Source organism: Globicephala melas, chromosome 17, assembly GCF_963455315.2.
Source record: "Globicephala melas chromosome 17, mGloMel1.2, whole genome shotgun sequence".
Taxonomy (NCBI): domain Eukaryota; kingdom Metazoa; phylum Chordata; class Mammalia; order Artiodactyla; family Delphinidae; genus Globicephala; species Globicephala melas.
In genome coordinates, this window is record NC_083330.1 from 64,478,957 (window position 1) to 64,504,266 (window position 25,310).

A 25,310-nucleotide genomic window follows, 5' to 3' on the forward strand; every position below is an offset into this window, starting at 1 on the left:
GAACGAGCAGCGTATAAGAGCAGGCATTTCCCTACAGCATCGCTCATAAACTGCTTAAAATGAAAGTCATGGGGCAGTGATGGGGAGAAGGGAGAGGGAGCGATAGAAGATGAGGGCCAGGCCGATGTTGCTTCAGTGGGTGGGAGAGAGGAGGAAGCAGGTGGGGGCCGAACACCTGTGACTCTGCAGCCCCCTCCCGTTTCTCCTCCTTCCAGCCCACTCTCAGGATCTGCCTGAACCCAGGGCCTGCTCTCTCCCTGCTTTTCTTCTTTTTACTGTCAGATCTATTTGATTGAAAAAAAAAAAAGAACCTGTTCATTGTTTGAGACCAGGACCTGAAAGAAATTAGGCTGAGGGTGAACCACGTGTAGGCAAGTGTGATTAGAAAAGTAACGACCAAATTAACCTTCTTGCCAAGGCAGGGTGCCCAAATATTGGCTGCCTGGTCGCTAGGACTTTGGTGCTTCTGGAAAGGATGGGAATATTGAGTAAGGAGAGTTGTGTGGTTGTTGGACTGAATTGATACCGCCCTCCTGTGCTAACCTTCCCTTAAGGCACAATCCTAACCTGAAACTCCCCAAATGGAGGGGTTTTATTATCCTTTGGGAAGAAGAGAAGTCCAGAGATGTTCAGGAAAGGGGTTTGCAGCTGTAGCGTGGAGCCTGGTGGTGCTTCAGGAGACGTGGGTGGACGGCACAGGCTGGGCAGCAGGAACCAGCCCAGGTGGTAGGCACTCGGGGGCTCAAACGGCACTGCAGTGTCAGAGCGCTGGGGCATCTTTCCTCGCCATCTGCTCCAAGTGCTGTTTCTGCTTCCTACCCGGAGGCCTCAAGAGTGTTGGATTTTCCTGGCATTTCCTCGCTGGACCTCCCCATTCTATGTGATCGGTGTTGTGGAAGAGGCAGGGGCTCCCCAGATAATGCCCTGTGGGCCCTCTCTTCTGATGAAGTCCTTGGCCCTTATGGGTTCTGGAACCAAAGATGAATGGGCTTCTGCGAGGGCCTTAACGAACGTCCTTTTCAGCTCCTGAGATGGTGGCATGTGCCCAAGGGACCAGGGGAGGACAGGATAGAGGACACGGAAACCTCTGGGGAAGTGGTGGCGGCCCCGGGGGTGTTCACTGGGACCCCCCTGGCACCCCCCCCACCCCCCTGCCTTTTCTTGTGCTCTCCGCTAGATGCAGCCATGCTTGGACTGTTGTATTATTTGTGCCAGGAGACCCACAAAGTCAGGCTGGGAGGGTAAAGTAGAACTTTCCTCCTTCATGTAAAACTGTGCATCTCTTTAGAAAAATGAAAGCTGGATTGACACTGTGCTTCTGGAAGGATCTATCCTGTCAAGCCAGGAGCAGCGACACCAAGAATGACCATCAGAAGATTGGAAGAGGGATCTCTCCAGTGTGAACCAAGTGGACGCGTTTCTGCCCAGACACTTGCTCACCCCGTGGGTGGAACGCAGGGAGGACTTTCCCTTCTGGCTGCTGTAGCCATCTCTGATGGGCATATGGACGCTCCCCTGGGAGTTGGTCCAGGGCTCGGCTGGGACTCACCTTATTGGTTCTCGTGCACAGGACCTCGATGAGCACCACCTCATTCGTGCCCAGGCCCTTCATGGCCTTCTGCAGCTGCCGGGCGGCATACTCGCTGGGGTGTTCCAGAAGGGCCAAGGCTGTCTTCTCGAAGTATCCACTCAGCTCCTTCTTGAGCACCTCCTCCAGGTCCTGTGGGAAGACAGCGAGAGTCTTGTCTGGGAACGTGCTGAGAGCAGAGGGACAGGTGTCTGCTCTCCCCACCGCAGGGCACCTGCTGTGGACACACAGGGCACAGTCTAGACTGGAGCTCTACAGGCATGAGTGACCTGCTGGAGGACAGTCGTCTCCCAAGTGCCCATCCATCTGCTGCCAAGGCTGGCAGAGAGGCAGAGGGAAGATCCCCTGCTCAGGGCTGGGGACCCCAAAGATGAATCAAAGTAACAACCAGCATTTGCAGAATATTTTGGGGTTCAGAGGGCTTCCTCACTGATCCCTAAAACAGCCCTGGCAGGAGAGGTATTGCATTATCCCCATGGACTGAACCTCAATAAGATAAAGGACTCATCTCCAAATACTTGGCTAGAGAAGACTGAAATACAGGTTTGTCATCCCTAGGAGACCAGATCATTCATTGTCCAAGTTGGGATGCTTTTGACAGTGAAAGGGGGGGCACTATTAATAATTGCAGGGGGACAACAGGAATTAACGAGGGACTGTCCTGGGCAAACCTGATATACAGTCACTTTGGCATTTTGTTAAATTCTGAAAGGGACACACGTGGGAAAGAACTCAGGTGGGGGAAGGGAAGTGCATGAAATTCTCACTGGCACCCTGTTTGGGGCAAGCCCCTCCAATCACAGGTGAACCGCCTGCTCCTACTGTCTCCCTCCGACCTGATGGTTTAATGAGAAAAGCGTCAAGAATGGGCGTTCAGTCCAACTAGAGTCATCAATGTCCCAAGTTAAATGCAGGACCTCAGAGCAAGGACCTTCACACAGAGACAGCCCCGTGTGGGTCAGACTGGAAGCCGATAGACCAAATTACAGCATGGGGTGGGCCTGGCTACTCAGCACCATGGCATGATGTCTAACAACACAGTCACATAGCTCTGCGACCTGGGAAATGTGCTTAATTTCACCAACAGTCAGTTTCCTTCTCTGAAAAATGGGAAGAATAATAAGACTTACTTCTTAAGGTTGTTGGGAGAATTAAATAAGACAATCCTTGTAAACACTGAACACAGTGCCTGGCACATTTTCAATGTTCAATAAGTGATGATGATGATTATTTCATGTTGAAAGGAACTTTCAGAGAGAAGGCAAATCAACTTTTTCTCAAATGAACCTCTGAGCTCCGGACCTGGGAGGAAAATCCCAGAAGATTTTTGTCCAAGGTCCTGGGATCTGCAGTCTTAATAGCAGGTTGTGATATTACTGGCTCCATCCCATGGCAGTTGCTGCATCTAACCTGATCCTTGTGAAGACAGGCCTTTGGTCAGTACTCTGGTGTGGATCAACCTGAAGACTAGAAATATTTTTCCAAGTCAGATGGGCATTATATAGAACCGTAGAGAAGAGAAATCCCAGCTGGCTGCTCTCGTTCGTCACAAGGTTGAAAACAAATCCTTGTGTGTTTACATTCTGTTCGGACCTAGGAGCCAGCTCAGGATTCTTCGGCTCTAATCCTGGTTTCCTGCTAACTAGCTGTGTCACCTTGGGATACTTATTCTCTTTGGAGCTCAGCTGACTTTAGATTTGATTGTCTCTAATGTCTTCTAGCTTTGTGATATGATTCTCGATCACCTCTTTGGCAGTTCCAGCTGTTTGAAACACAGCTGAGAATTGGAAAGTAAGCAAATGATTGGCAGATGTAGGTGTTGCAGAGTTTTGTGCAACAGAGCCCCTGAGTCCTCACTTTGAACCCATTTACACTTATTTTACACCAAAGCTTAAGATGCCTGTATCTGACTTTCTATATCGGTAGGATATAAGTAGACACAGCACTTGAGAGGATGCTATAGTCAGGCGCGCTGACAAGCATGAAAGTTCAATGTCATTCAATTCAATTAAATGCAGCTGAACTGAAGCTGCACTTATTTTCACCAAGGTCATCAATGAGTGACATTGACAAGCCTGATTGTGAAGAGGGAAGCAGAAGAACTACAAAAGCACAGCTGTCTGGACTGTTTAATGTATAGATAAACAGCTCCTCTCATGGCAATGGATTCTTCAGGAGTAGAGGCTGGCCCTGGAGATGGAAGACTTAGATTTGAATGCTGGTTCTTTTTCCTACTAAGTGTGTGGTTTTGCATGAGTCATTTAAACAGATGCGCTCCACTTTTTCTCTCTGTAAGGTGGAGACAATCACACCTATCACAGCCTCCCTTTACTGGTAGGTGCCAGCATTACCCTGCTTGATTCTCACAGCAGCCTGAGAAGGGAGGCAAATTACCATTTTCATTTTGTGAGGAGACCAAGGCCTAGAGAGATTGTTGCTTCCCCAGTGACAAATAAGTAAGAAAATCCACCTCTATCTCTATATCCATTTATACATAGAGTTACTGAAACTGTAAAGGATGTATAAATTTGGATTAGAATGCAGCATAATAACTCATATTTATTTGGCAAACTGATAATTCTAATGACATTAAGAAAATGTCAGATCGTGTTCATGCTATATTAATAAAGAAAACAGAAAGCCTAATGCATTCTTAAAGATTTCTAAATGTAACACCATCAACAAGAAGAATGAAAGAAAAGATACGCAAAGAAAGAAAAAGGCGTTGATGCTTAACGAAATGGAGGGCTTTTTGGTTTTGGTTTTTTAGTTTTTGTAACAATCACTTATGAAGAATATATCATTCTTGAAGACACCTGAATAAATGAAGAATTCTTACATAAAGACCCACCTGTGAAAACTGGTTTTCAAATCCCTGGCCTATCTATAAGTTAATATGTGGAATTAATCCAAATGAGTGGGGAAAAAAGACTGAGGAATCAACTTAAAAAGAAGTCAATTGGAAAAATAATGAGTTAACCAGTATTGATTTTACAGGCTGTTAACAAGGCCATTTCAGTTTTTCTGAAGTCAATTAAAGTTTTAAATGGTTGTTTCATTTTGTTTCTCTTGGGCTAATTCAATAAAGCTTTAAGGATAGTCCTCACTGTCTTGGGAACATAAAAGAAGCAGAAGAGACAGTCAAGACCAAGGCCGTGCGCACACGGCCGAGGACCCTCGGCGTCACCTTGCCATACGTTGTCTTGTACTTTTGTTTTATTTGTTGCCTCTCATTCGATGTCCTGCTTGATAGGATTTGAATGATGGTGGCTTCATCAGTTCCTGAAGTGCAGGAGAAAGAGGCAAAATCACAATGAGCAAGAAACAAGATGGACGTTTATTTTAGTCAATCTGGGGAAGCCAGGGTGGTGGTCACAGGCTTTGGTGGAACCTAGGTGGACCCTTTGGCTTTAATATCTTATGCTGAGAACTGTATTCTTTTCACTCACTTGACAAATATCCACTGAGGCCTCACACTGCCTGAAGCACAACGCTAGGCATTGTAGCGGAAAGAGGAACGAATATGGTCTATTCCTTAATTTCACTCCTTGGCATAAACGCAAGAGAAATGAAAACTTATGTCTACACAAAACTTGTATTCAGATGTTCATAGCAGCATCATTCATAATAGTCAAAATGTGCAAACCACCTGAATGTCCATCAGTGGACAATGGATAATTAAAAGGTGCTATATCCACACAGTGGAATATTACTTGGCCAGAAAAAGGAATGAAGTACTGACACATTCTACAGTATGAATGGGATGGACCTTAAACACATTTTGCTAAGTGAAAGAAGCCAATCACAGAAGACCACATATTATGATTCCATTCATATGGAAGTCCGGAATAGGGAAATCTATAGAGACAGAAAGTAGAATAGTGGCTGGGGAGGGGGTGGGCAGAGGTGTGATAGCTAAAGTGTAGGAGGTTTCTTTTTAAAGTGATGAAAATGTTCTAAATTGTGGTGATGGCTTCATATTTCTGTGAATACATTAAAAACAACTGAATTGAACACTTTAAATGGGTGAATTGTATGGTGTGTGACTTATACCTCAAAAAAACTGTAAAAAAAAAAATATGGTATGTTCCTTGGTCTGCAGGTACTTAAAATGGAGTGGAAGAGATTAAGATATAGACCCAGGGCTTCCCTGGTGGCGCAGTGGTTGAGAGCCCGCCTGCCGATGCAGGGGACACGGGTTCGTGCCCCGGTCTGGGAAGATCCCACATGCCGCGGAGTGGCTGGGCCCATGAGCCATGGCCGCTGAGCCTGCGCGTCTGGAGCCTGTGCTCCGCAGTGGGAGAGGCTGCAACAGTGAGAGGCCCGCGTACCGCAAAAAAAAAAAAAAAAGATATAGACCCAAATTGCTATAGTATCAAGCCCAACCATAAACTTGTTAATCTCAGGAGAGAAGTCCTAATTGGGAGCATGTGGGGCAGTTCCCCTTTAAACTCTTTTGAATCACACTCTTCCTAAAACGATTTTTTCCCTGATGTTCATAGTAATACTTGTTCATTGTAGGTATTTGATCAGCACTGAAATGATAATGACTAAGAAAGAAGGGGAGTGTATCATTTTTTGAACCTGGAGACAGGATTGGAAAGATGACCCAGGTGTTGCAGGTGTGAGGGTGAGAAAGACTATTTGATCAGCGAACCCTGAATTCAGTTTCTTCAGACTCAATTCAAATCCCTTAAACCCTATGACACGAGGCAAATAATTAGCCTCACCAAGCCTCAGTTTTCCCACCTATAAGATGGGGGTGATAATAGACACGGCTATTGTGAGAATGAAATCCAAGTAGGGGTCCATGGTTGCCCTGAGGTGCACATGGGTACTGGGACACCGGGGAGTATACATGACCAAGTGCCCCAGGGCTGCCTCAGATCCAGGCAAGACTTGTGCTGAGGCCACTGTCCCTGGGCTGTCACCCCAGTGACTGAGCTGGAAGGAGCATCAGAAGCCTTCTGGCTCAAACTCGTATTTACAGAGGAGGAAACTGAGGCACAGCTCAGACCCTCTTCTTAGTTCCCGCATGTACATTACTGTTCGGCAGTATTGGAATTTGTCGACTGTTCTCTGCTTGAGTGCTTTGCCTCTGTCCTCCGTTCCTCCCTTCAGCCCCTCGACCATCTCCCTCTCAGCATCCTTCATCAGCCCTTCTTCTACCTGCCCTCTACACTCAGCTGCCAGGTCTCCTTGCTAATTGCCATCACTCCCCCCACCCCAACCCGTGACCATTGCCCTTTGGCTGATGAATCCTAAACTAGCACCTCCAGCCCTTACCCTTCCTGAGTTTAGATCTTATTTCCAGCTGCCTGTGGCCAGCTTCCCATTGAGATCCCAAGGCCTTTCAATTCCCCACGGAGCTAAAGCAGAGCTCATCCCGTCTATCCTTGAATCCACTCCCCACCCCGTTAATTTCATCTCAGTGTGTGGCATCATCTGAATTAGAAAATCCAAAGTCCCTTTTGAGGGCCCACCTTCCGTTTCTTTTATTTTCCGACACCGCCACGCCCATCTGTCTCAGCTACGAGATGACTCCGCCCTCTTCATTCCCCCTGCCCCTGCGTAACAGGCCTGCTGGTTTTCATCCTCCCTGACACCAGGCTCTGGTCTCTGCAGCCTACCTTCCACACTGCCGTCAGAATCATCATCTGGAAGTACGCGTGTGCTCATTTCACTCCCTAATTTTAAAACCTCTAGTGATGCTTCATGATTTCCAGAACTAAATCATTGTTCCTTAGTGTGACATTGAGACTTCCTGAAGCACGGTCTCAAACTGCTCTTCTAGACCCATCTCTGCACACAAACGCACCCAGCCTCACTCACCTCACCAGAGCCACATTTGTCGGTAGGTCAGGCACTTTCAGAAATCCTGAAACATTACGTTTCTGCTCCCGCCGTTCCTCTAAAGAGCATTGCTTATATATCTCTAGAGTCACTGCATGTTAGGTAAGCTTTCATCAGATTATATATATATAATATATACATAAGATTGCATGTATGTGACATTCTAAGCTTGGTACCTAGGCCATAGGGAGTGGTCACTGAAAGGTAGTGTGTACTGTTAGGTGCCACGTACTGCCGTCTTCCTTGGGTGAGTGGGGCTGTTGGGTCCGTCTTGCCTGTCAGATCTGCTCTTCTAGGGTGTGGTACTATGCATACCACTGAAGGAATGAAAGATCATTTTAGGACCGTTTAAGGTTTTAATAGTTATGTGTTTTTGTGAAATGCATACTGGATTTCAAAGACTTGGTGTAAAAAAAGGGTGTAGAATATCTCAATAATTTTTTTTAATTTTTTAAAAATTATTTGTTTTATTGATTTATTTTTGGCTGCATTGGATCATTGTTGCGGTGCGCAGGCTTCTCATTGCGGTGGCTTCTCTTGTAGACCACGGGCTCTAGGCACGCAGGTTTCAGTAGTTGTGGCTGGAGGGCTCTAGAGCGTAGGATCGGTAGTTGTGGCGCACGGGCTTAGTTGCTCTGCGGCATGTGGGATCTTCCCGGACCAGGGCTTGAAGCCGTGTCCCCTGCATTGGCAGGCAGATTCTCAACCACTGCGCCACCAGGGAAGCACTGTCTCAATAATTTTTATACTGATTACATGTTAATGTCTTTAGTTAAACAAAATATATTATTAAAATTAATTTCACTCGTTTCTTTTTACTTTTAAAAAATGTGGCTTCTGGAAATTTGGAAATTCCATGTGTGGCTTGCATTATGTTTCTTTTGGGCAGTGCTGCTCCAAGTCTCACTTTTACTCTCTGGTAGAAGGAAGTTATGACAATCTGATCGCATAGGGGCTGTGAGAGGATGAGACAGAGACTCTAAAAATTCTTATCTAGACAATAGTACAGCTCTGTTCGAATATTATCACTTTGTCCATCCTGGCACTGGCAGACCTCCCATCTGACTCCTCTCTTGTAACCTGGCTGTTGCGGGACACCTACTATTATGTGTTAAATTGTGTCTCCCCCAAATACATTGAAGTCCTAACCCCCAGTACCTTAGAGTGTGACCTTATTTGGAAATAGGTCACATTCTAAGGTATGTAAGTAATCGAGTGAAAATGAAATCATTAGGGTGGGACCTAATCCAATATAACTGGTGTCTTTATAAAAAGTGTCAATTTGGGCACAGAGAGAGACTCACACAGAGGGAGATGGTGTGAAGGGACACAGGAGAACTCCGTGTGAGTTCGGAGGATTGGAGTGGTGCATCTACAAGCCAGGGAACGCCTGCGGCTACCAGAAGCTAGAAGAGAGGCCTAGAATGGTCCTTCCCTAGCACCTTGCGGGAGGATGGCCTGCTGGCTTCTTGGTTTCAGACTCCTGGCCTCCGGAATTGAGAGACAATAAATGTCTGTTTAAAGACACCCAGTGTGTGGTACTTTGTTATGGCAGCCCTAGGAAGCCAGTCCATCCACTGTCCTCAGCAGTATCTCAAGACTTCAAGAAAGGAATTAAAAAAACCCTCTTCACAGCCCAAAGTCTGGAGATTTCCTACATTAGCCTGTTCCTGGCCCTCCTCTCAATGTCTGCTGCCTGTAAATAGCACACTTGGCAATTTTTCAGTGGAATTGAATTGGTTGGACTTGTACGTTAGCTCCTGTTCCGCTGAGAGATCAGGATCCTGAAGGAACAAAACACGGGGCAGATGCATTTTGATAGACGGGTTGGGAACAGGAGAAATCTGGGTCAAGGTTGCGGGAAGGGCTGAAGGGGGACCTGGCTGGAGATGCGGAAGGGAAGAAAAAGGGGTGTTGCCAAAGACTTCAAGCGTTTGACTCTGGCCCCAGCCCTCAATGCCATGTTTGGAAAGCCAGTGCTGGGACTTAGAAAGACTGCTCTGACCCAGGGGTGAGAGAGCTGTGCGCTGCTCCTAGGACAGCCACCAGCTCTGTGTCTGTGGACTGTTCACCTAGTCTCAAGGACTAGTTCCACCTTTACGGTTCTGGGAAGATGTAGTTCTCTGATTCCAGTTGGAGAAACAGAAAATTCTAGGATGAGTTCACTTGCAAAAATAGTCAGCATTCGTTGCCTGCCTCATTCCGGCTCACTTCCAGCACTTACTTCTGTCCTTCCTCTTCATTTCCTCCTGTAGCCTCACCTGCGTACTGTGTATCCAGTTACTTCCTCTGTGACATTGTTTCTTTTTAACCAGGGGAGTGCCAGAAATCTCACCTCAAAAGGGATTTCTTTTTCTCATAAAAAATCTCTGGGGCTTCCCTGGTGGCGCAGTGGTTGAGAGTCCGCCTGCCAATGCGGGGGACGCGGGTTCGTGCCCCGGTCCAGGAGGATCCCACGTGCCGCGGAGCGGCTGGGCCCGTGGGCCATGGCCGCTGAGCCTGCGCGTCCAGGGCCTGTGCTCCGCAACGGGAGAGGCCACAGCGGTGAGAGGCTCGCGTACCGCAAAAAAAAAAAAAAAAAAAAATCTCTGAATCCAGTCCCCCAACTTTTTTTTTTTCTCACATGGGCTGCTCTAGCCCAGGTCTAGGGCCTCCGCATCTCAGACCTTTACCCTTACAGTTGTCATCTCTGGAAGGAGGCTTCCTGCCTCCCAGGTGGCCCATTCGCTGTATTATGCCAGCCAGGAATGGAGGGGTGCGGGTGCTCACCCCTGGCTCTCTCTTTCCCCTCGCCCCACATCTAATTTGTCACCACGAAGACCTCACCATTCACCTCCTTGGTAGCCCTGAGACCCACCCATCGCTCTCCATCCTCACCTCTGTCGTATCATTCACCAGAGCTGATCCCCAGATGGTGTTCCTGTCTTACTCTCACCTTTTGCAATCAGCATTCACAGTCTCCAGAGTGGCCTTTCTGTGGAGCAGATCAGCCTGAACCTTTCCACCTAGGCTCCTTCAAATCCAGAATAACAGCCTGGGCTCTTGCCTCTGCCTGCAACGTCTTTAGCTTCGGCCCTCACCTTTATTCCCATTCTTCTTTCAGGACTCAACTCGCTGGACTTTTCTGGGACACCTGCCGGTGTCCCTCACATTACCTGTCCTCCTCCTCTGTCCTGTCTCTGCCACCCGACACTGCAAGTCCCACGGGGGCAGGGGGCTTTGCTCATTGCAATATCCAGAGAAGGCTCTCAGTATTCATCAGACTTGACCTGCTGAGTGAACGAATGTGGAGTTGCATGCATGGAGAAGTTTGCACTGCATTATGATGGAGCTGTTCTCTGCATGGTTGTAAGCTGTGTGTGCTACTCACGTGGCCTGCACGTAGCAGGGACCAATAGGAAATCCTCTACTCTGTCGCTATAGTCAACCCATATCTGCATAATTCAGGAAAATTGAGCTAAAATTTTTAAAATAAGGTTTTTTAGACTTTCCTTCCTGAGTGTTTTTTTTTAAAGGAGAGCAGAAAGCAAAGCAGTCTGGGGATGTCCCAGCAGCAGCCGGGAGGTGGGGGAGAGCCTGGAAATGACTAGATTTCTCTTGAGCCCTTTGAGTCCGGGTATCAGGTTTATCCAGGGAGCTGTTCCCACTACCCGACCGAGAAGCGATTTACCGAACAGTGACCTCATTTTACATTTCACAGTATGTGTGTCATATAAGCAGTCTGTGCAGTGGAACGATTTCCTGTAAACATTTACAATGATTTGAGGCACTAGGGCCAGTCCCCAGTGGTTCTGGGAAAGACTTTTTTAAAAAAATGAGAAAAGAAGGAACCTCAGCTCTGACTGTTCATCTGACGCAGTAATTACACAGTAGAGGTCAGAACTGGGTGACCGTCAACCCCGGGAGTGCTGCAGGGCCTCCTGGCTTTGGCTCGTCCAGCCATTTTCTGGGAACACCCCGAGCTGAGTTTCAGCAGGGTGGGGACCTCTGGGTTTGAAGTTCCCTCCCCGATACCCCGGGACTCTGGTGCCTAATGAGTGAGCCTCTTCCCAGCAGGCCCCAAAGCCAGCCACAGCCGTCTCTGCCCATAGCAGCTCCATAGCAGCTTTTCCCTCTAAGCCCCTGTTTTTGTGTTTCTCGGAGGGAGAATGACAAACATCCTCTTACATTTCAGAGAGGATAATAGGGGCTTCCCTGGTGGCGCAGTGGTTGAGAGTCCGCCTGCCGACGCAGGGGACACGGGTTCGTGCCCCGGTCCGGGAAGATCCCACGTGCCGCGGAGCGGCTGGGCCCGTGAGCCATGGCCGCTGAGCCTGTGCGTCCGGAGCCCGTGCTCCGCAACGGGAGAGGCCACAACAGTGAGAGGCCCGCGTACCGAGAAAAAAAAAAAAAAAAGAGAGAGAGGATAATGAATGTTGGGGTCCACACACTATCCACACGTCATCTTCAGAAGGGCCTTGCTGGGATGGGGGCAACAGGGTGGGCATGGAGCCCTGAGAGGAACGCCTGACAGTGTCAGCGTCGGGGCTTCTGGGTTAACCAAGACCCAGACCAAGCAGATACTTAGGAGCCAGGAAAGCAGGGGCACCAAAGAAACCACAAACAAGGAAATTGTCAGTTTTACGATATTTGTAAGAATCAAATGTTATTTTATGGTACAGCATTCTTATTACTTTGACTTGCACAGGTGGGTGAACGGCTGAGGAGTGCACATGAACGTTTTGAGGCCTAGGACCTCTGACCTCACTCTACCTGATACAGTGGATGCATGTGGCTGTTGAGGACTCAAATCGTGGCTGGTCAGGTTGAAATGCTCTGCAAGTGTAGAATACATACGGTCTTTTGGAGACTTAATTCAAAAAACGGGACGTCAAGTATCTCATGAATAACTTTGATATTAACTATCTGTTGAAATGATATTTTTGATACAGTATTGAGTTAGCTAAAGTATAATTAATTTCACCAGCATTTAAAAAAAAATTGGCTTCTCAAAAATTAAAAATAGGGACTTCCCTGGTAGTCCAGTGGTTAAGACTCTGAGCTTCCAATGCAGGGGGTGTGGGTATGATCCCTGGTCGGGGAACAAAGATCCCACGTGCCTCGTGGCCAAAAAAAAAGCGGTTTGAGAGAGGTCTGTTTAAAAAAATATTAAAAGTGACCTGTATGCCTCACCTTGGTGGCTGTTGGACAGCATGGCCCTAGACATTTAAATCCAGACCTTGCAGGGCTGGTATAGCAACAAGATCTTGCAGACGAATTTTGCCAATGGTACGATTCTGCTTGGGCTTGCTCTTATTAGTAGAGGTGGGAATTCTAGACCTTCATCCAAATGATATCTTTTCGAGATGGCCCTAGGTTGCAACCACCCTACCCTCATCTCATATCTTTTTGACCTTGGGCAAGTATTTAACCTCTGAGCCTCGGCATTCTCATCTGTTGTCATTATAGTACAACTTTACAGGGTTGTTGGTAGGGTTACACCAGGTGATGTGCGTGTGGTACCCAGCACAGAGCTTGGCACCTAGAAGGGGCTCTTCAACAGTCACCAGCACGAGAATGGCCTCGCCTTGTGGCCGCACCCACAGGAGGGGGTGGAGTGCACGGCATGGCTGGCATTCAGTAGGTGCCCCATCTGTGCTTGGCGAACTAAACTAGTGTGGTGGCTGAGAGCTTGGGGATTTGTCATAAACCACAGCTGACTCATTCCCACACCCACTTCAGCTCCTGTCTCCAGCCTACATCCAGATGCCAGGCCGTCACTCGAGAGGCAGCAGGGAGACACCTGTGAGGCTGGCTCAGCCGCTCAGCACAGCTCAGAACTATAAACATCCTGACACTTGCAGGCAAACGTACCTCCCAACAGCTGTTGTCCGAATACAGGATTAGCCAGGATGTGAGCAAGGACCAGCTCCTGTCTGCTGAGCTTTCCTCTGATGCCCCCAAACCAAGCAACCTGCTTGTCATCCTTCATTTCCAGTCCCACCCCACCCATTTATTCAACAATACTTACTCTGGAGAAATCCCTTCTACCACTTTCCTACCAGATTGTCTCCCACCCCAGCTTCTTTGGGACTTCAGCATTTCTTGGGCAAGGCAGACTGTTCTATAGTTAGATAGTTCCTTATACAGAAGCAAAAGATGTCTTCCTAGAACTTCCGCTGTGGATCCCAGTTCTTTTCTCTGGAGTCACACAAAGAGTTTATGGCCATCTTTATTCTACCACAGTACCCATTCCTAGGAAAGTAGATCTGCACTAATGTACCTCTAAGTAAAAATCTGGCACTTGTCTTCATAAAACATTACGCCAAGTGAAAGAAGCCAGACGCGAGAGGCCACCTATTGTATAATTCCAGGTGCATGAAACGCCCAGAATAGGCAACTCCATAGAGACAGAAAGTGGACCAGTGATTGACTGGACCTGAAGGGAGGATAAAGCGGGAGTGGCTGTGAATCTATGTGGGGTTTCTTTTAGGTGATGAAAATGTTCTGGAATTAGAGGTGATGATTACACAATCCTGTGAATATACTAAACGCCACTAAATTATACGCCGTCAGAGGGTGGATTTTATGCTAGGTGAATTACAGCACGATAAGGAAAAGGAAAATTTAATACAACAGCCTGTGGACTGAGATGGCTCCTACCAGCCATGTCTTCTCAGCCCTGTCCCACCCGCTGCCTCTGTGCTTCAGACAATGATAGGAATTGGTTCCATCCCAGTGTTCACCACTTACGGGGTTGTGGCTTTGGGCTGCTTAACTTGTCACAGCCTCTTTCCTCATCTGAAAAGTGGATTTTTGTGAGAATAACTTAATGAGATTTTGTATATAAAGTGCTTGGCTCAATGCCTAGAATATTAAAAGTTCCCCAGTAGATGTAAGAAAATAAAGTTGAGGAAATTAATCAACCTTGCCCCTTGGTCCCTCTATCTTTTTTCTCCCAAGGTAATGCCCCCCTCAAATGCCCTCACTTTCTTGTTCTTCTGGAACCCCTGATCAGCAAACCCGGGGTCAATCTAACATCCATTTCCCCTGTCCTCCCTTCAGGCTGCAGGAGAAAATCACAGAACCGTGTGGGCTGAGCCAACGTGAAATCGTGGTCTCTCTAGGCAACGGAGACCTCACAGGGGACCAGCAGTCATTTCCTGGTCATCTCTACTCAACGTCTATGCCCAAGCACCACTCACACCTCATACCACATCGTCAAACGCAACACTTTGAGCAGATAACCTCGCCTCCCACCTTACTGAGCAATGTCACATTGCCCGGCCAGAGCTCCTTCAACGTTCTTCCCCTGTTACCCCCACGAATGTATCAATTCCAGCTCTCAGTCGCACCTCCTCTTTCCATTCAAGGTCAATCCTGATGTCTGTGTTTTGAATTTCCCCCTCCTCCAGGCTTTCTAAAATCTTGTTTTTGTCAGCAACCCCCTTTCCCTCCTGTATTTACAAGCTCTCCCTTTCAGTGGACTCCCTCTTTATGTGTCTAGTCTCCCGTCACCTCAACATTCTGTCAGCTGTGAGCCTCTCTCTTCTCTGATGGGATAGAACCTCATCCCCATTCTCACCCCAGTGAAGGGCAATGAGCCTTCTACTTCCAGCTGTCCGCTGAGAACCACTGTGGCAGAGATGGTCAATTTATTCTTAGCTGTAAAATCCAGCTCTCACTCTTCATCTTACTTGACCTCAGGGTGGATAGGGTTTTATACTGGTTCCCACTCCTTTCTTCTGGGAACTCTCTTTTCCCTTTGGAGACTTCTGGAGAACACATTCTCTCCTGTTTCCCATCTTGTCTCTTTGGCCACTCCTTCCCGGTCTTACTTTTACATTTGCTTTAAATGCTGGGATTTCCTGCATCTCCCCTCTCTTTACACAGACTTCCTGGGTGAGCACATCCTCACCCATAGCTTCAACCACCACCCACGTGTTGGTGTCTCCCAAGTCGACCGTCTCTGCCCACATCTCTCTCCCGGGCTCTAGACATATTTCTACTAACGAGGATCATTCCACTGGATTTTCTCAGACACTTGAATTCAACATGTCTAAAGTAAGACCTACACGTTCACCAGCACACTGGGGGCTCCTTTTATACTCCTTTTCTTGATGAATGATAACACCTATCTCGTTCCCTGAGACAGAAACCTGGGGGTTCTTTCTGACTTCTCACTTTACCTCGCACGCCGACTGGTCTGTGACCAACCCCTGTGATGTCTGACCATTAATGCCTCAAATCTTTTCCTTCTTGTCTGTACTCACTGCCCAGCAGCCTCATCATCTGTCCCCTGGTCACCTCCGAACTTGTCCCCCTATCTCCCTTCCCACCGTCCTCCCGTCAACTCTCTATGTTGCTTTCCAGATGAATTCTTGCTTGATTCCACCTTGTTTCAGAATAAAGTGCAGGTCCCTAAACATGTCACACGTGACCCTCCAGAAGGTGCTTAATAAGTGTTTGTTGCTTTGTTGAGTGAATGTGAGATGTGTGTTAAAGAGCTCTGAAGGCCCCCATGGAGATGAAAGCTGCCCTAAGCTAGGAAGGTCATCAGCTGGTGGTCAAGAGCAGGAAATTAACTCCTGCCTGGGCTTAATGCTGGCCTGAGCACTTACTCACTAGATGTGTGAGTCTGGACAAGTCATTTAGCCCCTCTGAGCCTCACTTTAACCATCTGGAAAATTAGGATTAAATGAGGTTTGCTATTGTCAAATGAAGTAATGCGTGAAAATGTATGGCAAAAGAGTTCAATAAACATGACCTATTATTGTAAAGCTGTCTTTTCTGTACAGTTCCAGAACTTAAGATACCACTGAAGACAGGTAAGTTTGTTCTTTGGCCTTCTCCGTTTTCTTCTCTTATTCAGTAGGGCTCTCAGCATGAGAAGTCGATACTGGCCACCTCCGCCTTCTTTTCCACTCAAGAGCTAGTATTCCAAATTATCACCCAAACTCCATACTCCATTGTCAAACCCACGTCTTTAGCAGATAACTTTGCCTCACACTCATGGAGCCATGTCCCATTACTAGGTATGACTGCCTTCAGCCTTCTCCTCTTACAACACCCATGAATGTATCTATTTCTGCACTCAGTCTTCCCTCCCTCCCCTCCGCCCTCCCACTCAAGGTAAATCCTTCTATCTGAGCTTCAAATTCCACCTTCTTCCAAGCTTCTGGGACTAGAACCTTGTTTTATCAGTGACTTCCTTGGGTTCCAGAGCCTCTTTTCATGGCCCTAGCCCTAGACGCTCCCTCCCTCATCTCACCTTGTTCCTGGGTTTACCTGACTCCTGATCTCTTGCTTAGTCTCCCATCCTTGGCCATGCACTTAGGCCTGGATGTAAATAGTTGCTCCAGTGTTGCCTCTTGATTCTCAACCTCGGCCACAGTTTCATCTCCACTTGCTCTGCTCGTAGACACAGCTTCCAGGTCCCTAATCCAGTTCTCATCAGCCCTGATTCCCTACCGACTCCCATAAAAGGCATCAGCGGGTTTAGATGACATTAGAATTGTATGAATGACACTTCTCATGAAGTTTCCCCCAACTCAAGTTCAAATTAAATGTCATAATATTAAATTTCTAGCTATTATGTTGAATCCTGACAAGTAATAGGACCTGCTTATAACTTTGGGAACTTTTATAAAGGGAACCTTAAAAGTGATCAACTTAGCTTGGAAGATACGAGATAAGTGGGAGGTCATCTTCCTAAGATCGTGGGAAAGTTGGACATGAGATCAAGTTTAATCAACTTCAGTAGTAAATTAGCAAACAAAGTATCTTTCATACCCATTCCTTTGCAGGCTTTGTTCAGCTTTTTGGCATCTCGATCAGCATCAAAACCCTGAAGAACTTTCGCTTTGGCCTAGAAAAAAATAATTGAAAAGGTTGAGTGGACAATATAGGCATTTAATAATTATCTCTGGCTGAAGTTGGCAGCTAACGGGAAGACCAAGCAGTCATCCAAACGAGGGACCAGCCGCCGCTTTACACATGGGTACATGTGGAAATCAGCTGGGGAAACTCTGGCCCCAGAGAGATGGCTGGTGCTCCCTGGAGCCAGCCGGACTTGGATGACCACGGAGAATGGCCCCCTCTGTTCTCAAGGACAATCAGCCCGGCCAGCTCGGGGAGAAGTGATTTTCATATTAACCCCACCTTTGTGTGTCTGTCTCTGAAACAGAGAGTAATACAGTGGACCAATGTCCTGGAATGCTGGTTTTCAACCTTCACCACGAGACACAATATGTCTAGAGAATAGGTGTTCTTGGCCAGAAGCTGAGGATTCTAGGATCTTATTACAGATCCATTTGACAATCTGGGCTAAAAGCTTTACCATTCACACAATGAGAGACATAATATTTAGTTTGCCAGAGATAAACCTATGGACCAGCAATAGCAGAGTTATTGGTTTTTACCGCTCCTTGGGGAGAAAAAGTTCTGCATATATACTAATGTTTCCCATACTTCAGTCATTGGCATAATACATGCACTGAATGTCCACAGCTATCTATGTCTACATTATTATTATTTGCTTATTATTTTTCTTTCAATTGACCTACTTTGTTTTCACTTAAAGTTATTTTTCAAAAAGAAACTTTCTATTAGCACTGAAGTGGAAAACCAGTGTTGCTTGCCTAAACAAAAGGTAAGTATAAAAATCAATGCATGGCTATTAAAAATTTACAAGATGTGGGCTTCCCTGGTGGCACAGTGGTTGAGAGTCCACCTGCCGATGCAGGGGACACGGGTTCATGCCCCGGTCCGGGAGGATCCCACATGCCGCAGAACGGCTGGGCCCGTGAGCCGTGGCCGCTGAGCCTGCGCGTCCGGAGCCTGTTGCTCCGCAACGGGAGAGGCCACAACAGTGAGAGGCCCGCGTCCCGCAAAAAAAAAAAAAAAAAAAAAAAAAAAAAATTTAAAGATGTGAGGTTAGTTGCAGTCATGCAACGAGTAGCTTTGAACCTGTGTTTTCTCTTTGTCTTTGTCTTTCCTCACAGAGATGGTCTTTGATGACATATGCCACTTATTCCCCATCCTTCAGTGAAGGCTGGTTTAAGTGCTGCTGTCTGCACTCCCCGATTTCCCTGTCCCTCCCTTCATTTCTCTGGGCACCTATTGCGAATGAGCAGTAAACCACATAAAGCACAGAGGACGAGTGGCATTTATCTGCCTGGTATCCCTACGTCCTTTGGGGGACTTCCCCTCCCCCATTTCATGTGGTCTCACGGGGGGATGTCAGTCATGAAGCTTGAGCCCCGTCGTCCTGCCCTTGGGTGGACACACACCCTGTCACTCTGGCACTAGTGACTGGTTCAGGAGTGGGGATGTAATCCAAGCAGGGTCAATTAGAGTTTTCCCTGGGTTGATATATAGATATTGAGAGAGAGATGTCTCTCCCTGCTGGGTTTGCTAAGCCAGCAGAGTGTGAGTCTAGGGCTGTTGGCAGCCATGCTGTCCACTACATGAAGGAAGCATGGGTTCAGAATGAAGCAAAGCAAAGACAAGAAGGGTGGAAATGGAGAGAGAGAGAGAGAGAGAGAGAGAGAGAGAAAGAGAGAGGGAGAGATTGAGGTTGAATAACTATGGACTGGAGGAAGGCTGACTTCTAGGTTTTGGTTAATGGAGAATCATATAATCTTAAGAGCCAAAGGGATCTCAGGGCCCCCATCACCCCACTGCCTTTTGGAACGTGGTCCATTGGCCCATCTTGAAGTATCCATTCCTGAAACAAGCTGGGAGAGGGGCTCACATTTGTTGAGCGCCCGCCATGTGCTAGACAACTTCTTCATTGACAGACCTTTCTTCATTATTCACAGGGAAGAGTAGGCATTTGTTGTCTGCTTTACAGAGGGGGGAGCCTGGATTCAGGCAGGTTAGGGAATTTGTCTGTGGTCTTGCAGGATGCAGGTTTGCACCAGCTCAGTCTACCTCCTAAAGCTCATGCTCTTGGGTCCCGTGCACCATCCTGCCTCACACTCTAATTATGACTGGGGCCTTCACGTTCGGCAGAGCGATGGCGTGTCCCATGTTCCTTTCCCAATCTTTTGTGGGCTGTAAGAAGGCTATCTGGTGCTTCTGAAGGCTTGTTGGGAGGACCAGAGACGTAATTTGTGGGGCTCAGTGGAAAATTAAAGTGTAGGCCTCCTTGTTCAAAAATAATTAAGAATTTCAAGATGGTGACATCAGAGCATTAAACGAAGAGCAAGGCCTTTCTGAGCGTGGGGCCCGGTGCAGCTGCACAGGCTGCACACTGACCAAGCCCACCCTGCCTTTTGATCACATTCTAAAAGGGCTGGTTCTCTGGGTGTGGGAGTGTGGGAAGTAGCAATCTCAAAGAAGAAAATTGTGTCTTTGCTTTTCATCAGGAGTATTAGGTGCGACCTAGGAAGTGAGGTAGAGTTAAACTGGAGCTGCAGAAATCTCGTGACAGGCTTCATAAACTATTCTGTGTGTCATTTTAGCCTCATCGGTACAAGAGTTTGGTGGACTTATTATCTATCCCACTTCACAACTGACAAGTTGGAAAAGAGAATGGCTGTGAACTTGTGAATGGCTGTTCAGGTTATGCCCGGCCTGAGGGCAGTGGGAGCTGGGTCCTGCTGGGGATACACTTGCCGAGCTCTGTGCTGGCAGGGCTGCTTCTCCCCCAGAGGAATACTTTTTCCTCATTTGCTCAAAGATGCTGTCAGGGCTTGCAGAAGCCATGAGGAGACTTGGTTAAGATCACCTGGCTGGGTAACAGCTGAATCAGAGCCAGGGCTCGAACCAGGACTGTCTGACTGTCAGGTATGAAATGACATTCCCTCTCTGTTTTAGCAAGATGGTTCCATGATACAAATATCATAGAGTTATAAGAGTGGAGGGATGGGAAAAGTACCCTCCGAACATGTCCAGTTTGTTTATCCAAGGCCAAAAAATGAGTAAAAATAAATGTCTTTTAGTCCAAAATAATAGTAATGTCTGGTGGGGTGGCGTGGGGTGCAGTGGGAGAGTGTTGAACCCCATGTTAGGAATAAAGATGATATTGAGACTTAATTTTTTCTTTTTTTTTTGCTTTACAAATAATACAGCGTAGAAGTCTATATCAGATGCATGGCCCTCAGCAGGGCAGGTTGAAGTCACCGTCCCCTTCTAGGAATGAATGACTCTTAGCCATGTTGGTTAGCTTTCCTTATCAGAAGAGAATTCCAGCTTGTTCCTAGGAACAGCAGGATATTTGATGTCAGAGGGAAGGAACCATGTGACGTGATTTAAAAAGGAAAGAAAGAAAGAAAACAGTCTGTGTGGAAGGAATCTTCCCCTCGGCATGGCTGGGACTGTGTCTACAATGGCTGCATTCATCAGCGATGGCCAGTGTTGATGCAAGGGGTGTCCTTGGCTCGTTCCAATGATCTGGGTAACAAATTTCTCGGGAATATGCACGGAGAGGACATTCCACCTCCATTGTTCATTGTTAGCGGGCCAGGCAGCTGACTTCGGGGCCTCGGGCCTGTTTGCCCATCAGGAGATTTTGTGTTTGAAACCTGAGGCCGCTGAACAGAACTTCCATATAAAGCAGGTCTGCGGGAACGTGAGTCAGACACAACACGGGGGTGCAGGGGACTCCAGGATGGGGACAGAGGGTTGAGACCAATAAATGGATAGTTCGCCTGCTCTCAACTACAAGGTGTAGAAGAGAGGGGGCAACATTCCTTCTTTTGGTTTGGTTTTGTTTTGATTTGGTTTTTTTTAAACAGCATTTTCATTGACACTCAGAAGACACATTAAAAAAGACATGTTAGATGTTAATAAAAAATGATTACAGGGCTTCTCTGGTGGCGCAGTGGTTGAGAGTCCGCCTGCCGATGCAGGGAACACGGGTTCGTGCCCCGGTCCGGGAGAATCCCACATGCCGCGGAGCGGCTGGGCCCGTGAGCCATGGCCGCTGAGCCTGCGCGTCCGGAGCCTGTGCTCCGCAACGGGAGAGGCCACAACAGTGAGAGGCCCGCGTCCCGCAAAAAAAAAAAAAAAAAAAAATGATTACAGAGTCTGGGTTTGAGCCCACGTGGATCTAAGTTTGAATGTGGTCCTGCCCCTCAGCAGTCATGTAAAGTTGGGCCATTTAAACTCTAGGCCACCATTTCCTCATCTGTAAAATGGGGGCAGTGTCTGCCTTCTGAGATCTGAGGCTTATGTGAGATAACATTTCCAGTGCCCGGTATTTAGAGGAACCACAGGCAAGCTTGTCCTGCCTCTGCTCCTTTGGGCCAACTCTTGGGTTTTGTCTTGTAGTGATATTTAGGGTTTTGATTCTGCGTATTTTGACTTGAGAAATTTGGAAGGTATACATATAGAAATAAACAGACATCTTCCAAACTTGATATTGTGAGATTCTATCATCTATCTACTTATCCATCTATCCATCTGTTATCTATCTCGCAATGCCCCAGACACCATGTTTATAATAGGTAGCCACCGAGGATATAATAGTCAACTTTAAGACCATAGGTTTCTCGTCAGACTAGATTTGAATCCCAGCGGTACTGCTTATTGCTTCTGTGACCTCGGGCAAGTTTGGAAACCTTTCTGTGCTGTGGTTGCCTCATGGCAAAATGCGGATAATAATACCCCCTATCTCATAGGTCTCTTGTGAGAGTTTCAATGAAGTCATTCATGCAAAACATCTAAAATGAGGCCTAGCAGAGGGCACGTGCTCAATAAATGTAAACAATATTTGTTGAAGGCAGATCAGTAAGGACCTTTCCAGAATATCGCCTGAGGGGTTTTCACCTTGTAAATGGCACTCTGAGGATCAGTTTTTCTTTCATCGCCTGCAGTTGGGATCCAGGCATGCATTTCACCCAGGGCAGTAAAATGGTTAAAAAATCAGGCTCTGTGGAGTCCAGGTGATCTGGGCTGACACCGCAACACCATATTCTGGCCAGTGTGCTAATTTGCACCCCTGGGTGTGAGGGTCCCATTGAGATACAAGGTGGGTGCAGCGCTGGCCATCAAGCTGGTGTGTCAGGCTCAAAATGAAACCAATACTCTAACTCTACAAAGGGCACTGCCTGGTGCATGACTACGCTGGGAGCTTTTCTGTTTTTTTCTTCCTTCTAGTGCGTCTACATGTCACTTTTCTGTGTTTTCATGTTCTTGCGTTTAAAACAAGGAAACGAATGAACTATTTTTTTCTGGAGGGAGGATGCAGAGAAAATAAACTGAAATTTTAGGAGCCTAGGAAGCAGTGTCACCGGGGCAGAAAGAATGTTGAAAACACCCGGAATGACTCAGGCTATGTGTCAGCTTCAGCACATCAACAGCCCAGGAAGAGGCGCGGCTCCGCATCTGATACCCCCAGGCAGACACCTGCCCAAAGGCTTCTGACCCAGCGCAGTTCAAGGGAGGCTTAACTCTTAAGATCGAAAGGGGGTTTCAAGAAATCTGCCTCCAACTCACAGCAAACTCTGGGGAAGGGGTGTGTGAAAAAGTTAGCTGAGGGATGTGTTTGCAAACTCATTGCTCTATACATTATATAGTAACCAAAATTTTCCAGGTGGGTCATCCAACCTGAGTACACCCGTATTTAAATACACTCCTGCCCATCAGTAGGAATGACCTGATCAGGTGACCTCATCTTCTATTTGGATAACATCAGAACTGGAAAATAAGAACATACTGTCCCACGAGAGACACGTGAATTCATTAAAAAGCAATACACAGCAGGCAAATTAGACCATCCTCTGAACAGTTCCTCTCTTTTCCCCTGCTTCCTCTCCTCCCTTCTCTTTTCCCTTTTCCTTCTTCCTTTTCTCCTTCCACCTCCTTTTTTTCTTCCCTCCTCTTCCTTCAACAAACAAGTACTGAACATCTCTTGCGTGGCAAGCACTCCCCCAGGTGAGGGGGGCACTCAATGTCTATGAGTCCTAGCCCCTGTCCTCAGAGAAATCAACATGGAAATAGATCAATGACAATTGCGTTATGATATGGTAAGCACTTTGGCTGCCAATAGCTAAGAGGAGAAAGAGGAATTTTTATGGAGAAGTTGACATGTGTGCTGGTTCTTGAAAGATGAGTAGGAGTTAGGCAAGCAGAAAAAAAGGGAGAAGAGGAGGGGTGGAGGTGGGGGAAAGGATATTCCAGGGAGAGACTACAGCACGATGCTTTCTGGGTCTGTGTACATGTGTGCTTACTATGACCTGTCACAGCGCCGCTGCAGAACAAACATGATTGATCTAAATGTGACATAAAGACACAATGTGGACTTGGGAGTCAGACCTACTGTGTCCAGTTACGCTTTGCCTCTTGCTGGTCGTAGGACCTAGGGCAAGCTGACCCACCTCCCCGAGCCTTTGTCGTCTCCTCTTCACAGTGGAGGTGCACCAGCTCACGGGTAGTGTGAAGTTTGGATGCAGTCGTGTCCGGGATGCAGTAGCACAGTGCCGGATGACAGTAAGCACATGGTGGGTGGCACATAGGAGGTGGGATGCTGGGTGACATAAGGATGTAAGGGTCATTTGTAAACTCTGAAATAATATCAAAATGTAATGGGAGTGGCATTTGGATTGTTTGCTCCCTGGAAGGCTTGTCTGACTGCAGTCTCCTCGGTAAATATTTAAAAGTGGTTGCTTGGTATCCAGACTCTGAGACGGGAAGTCTCCGAGGAAATGCTGGGGAGCAGAGGGCAGAGGGCTCTCTGTACGCTGATCTAAAGAGGGCTACTGCTTGAGCTGACATGGAATCAGGAGGGGGGCTGGGGAGAGTAGAAAGAGGGCCAGGATTAGAACTAAGTGATGGCCTGCTCTTATTAAACAGGAGCAAAATGAAGGCCGTGCTGGGGAGAGGCTCAGACATGCCTGTATTCTCCTCAGCGTTAGCAATGACCATCCCCATGCTAGTTACTGGTACTTTAGTTAACATTGGCCGTTTGGGCTAAACTCGCCTTGTATAGAGTTGGGGATACTGAGGTTCATTTTGGGAGAGAGACTTCTTTCTGATCACACAGGTAACCCCCCTGTTCCAAGATATCTACCCTTGAATCTGGCGTGATGCTATTTCTCTCCCTATCGTTTCTAAGTCTCTGTTTTCCCGTCTGAAAGATGGTAATAATAGTATCTATCTCTTGTGGGTTGTTATAAGGATATGGATCAAAAGTGCTGAGCAGGATGCTGGCATGTGGGGAGGGCTCAGCGTTATTTTTATTACTTCCTTCCCTTTTGACCTGATTCCTGCTGAGTGTCGAATGAGCGCCTGACATGGTGCCTTGTGTGGCAACTTTAAAATAGCTGATTACATAATTCTCTCCTAAATCAGAAACGATTTTGTACTTGTAGAGAAGTAGTAGCAGGAGCTAAGAGTTTAAGAGAAATTTATGGGAGAAACACTTCAAATTGAGGATGACAGCTGAATATTACGCACTTACTAAGTGCCAGGCACTGGTCCAAGCAATTTACGTATAGTCCTCACAGCAACCCTATGAAGTAGGTATTATGACCTCCTATTTTGCAGATGAGGAAATCAAAGCACAGAGAGGTTAATTAATTGCCTGAGGTCACACAGCTAGTAAGTAATGGAATTCAAACCTACACAGTCTGGATACAGAAACTCTACTATTGACTTCTCATCAACCATGTTTTTGTTCCTGTCAAAATTATTTATTAAAAAAATTTAATGATAGAAAGCTCATTTCAACTATTAGAATGCTGTATTTTTAGTAGAAACACCAGTTGAGACCTGTGACTTGTCTGCTGACCAGAGAAACTGAGGACCACTTGCATGACCATGGGATCAATAAATATTCTTGATGATGAGAAAATAGGAAGTGAAATGAAAAATGAAGGCCAGTTATCACTATTTGCAAGGCAAAAGGGACAGCCTCTCCCAGGGCAAAGTGTGTGTGCAGGAG

General features: G+C 47.0%; 1 protein-coding gene across 1 annotated transcript in view; it reads right to left on the reverse strand.

Annotated features, from left to right (window-relative positions):
* Window positions 1-25,310, reverse strand: part of ANXA13 (annexin A13) — a 48,848-nt gene that overhangs the window by 15,547 nt on the left and 7,991 nt on the right. Inside the window, exons 3-5 of the mRNA XM_060287074.1 lie at window positions 17,213-17,288; window positions 4,776-4,870; window positions 1,550-1,720 (exon numbers count right to left, since the gene is read on the reverse strand). Of these exons, the coding sequence (XP_060143057.1) occupies window positions 1,550-1,720; window positions 4,776-4,870; window positions 17,213-17,288 (342 nt within the window). The remainder of the gene's footprint in view (window positions 1-1,549; window positions 1,721-4,775; window positions 4,871-17,212; window positions 17,289-25,310) is intronic.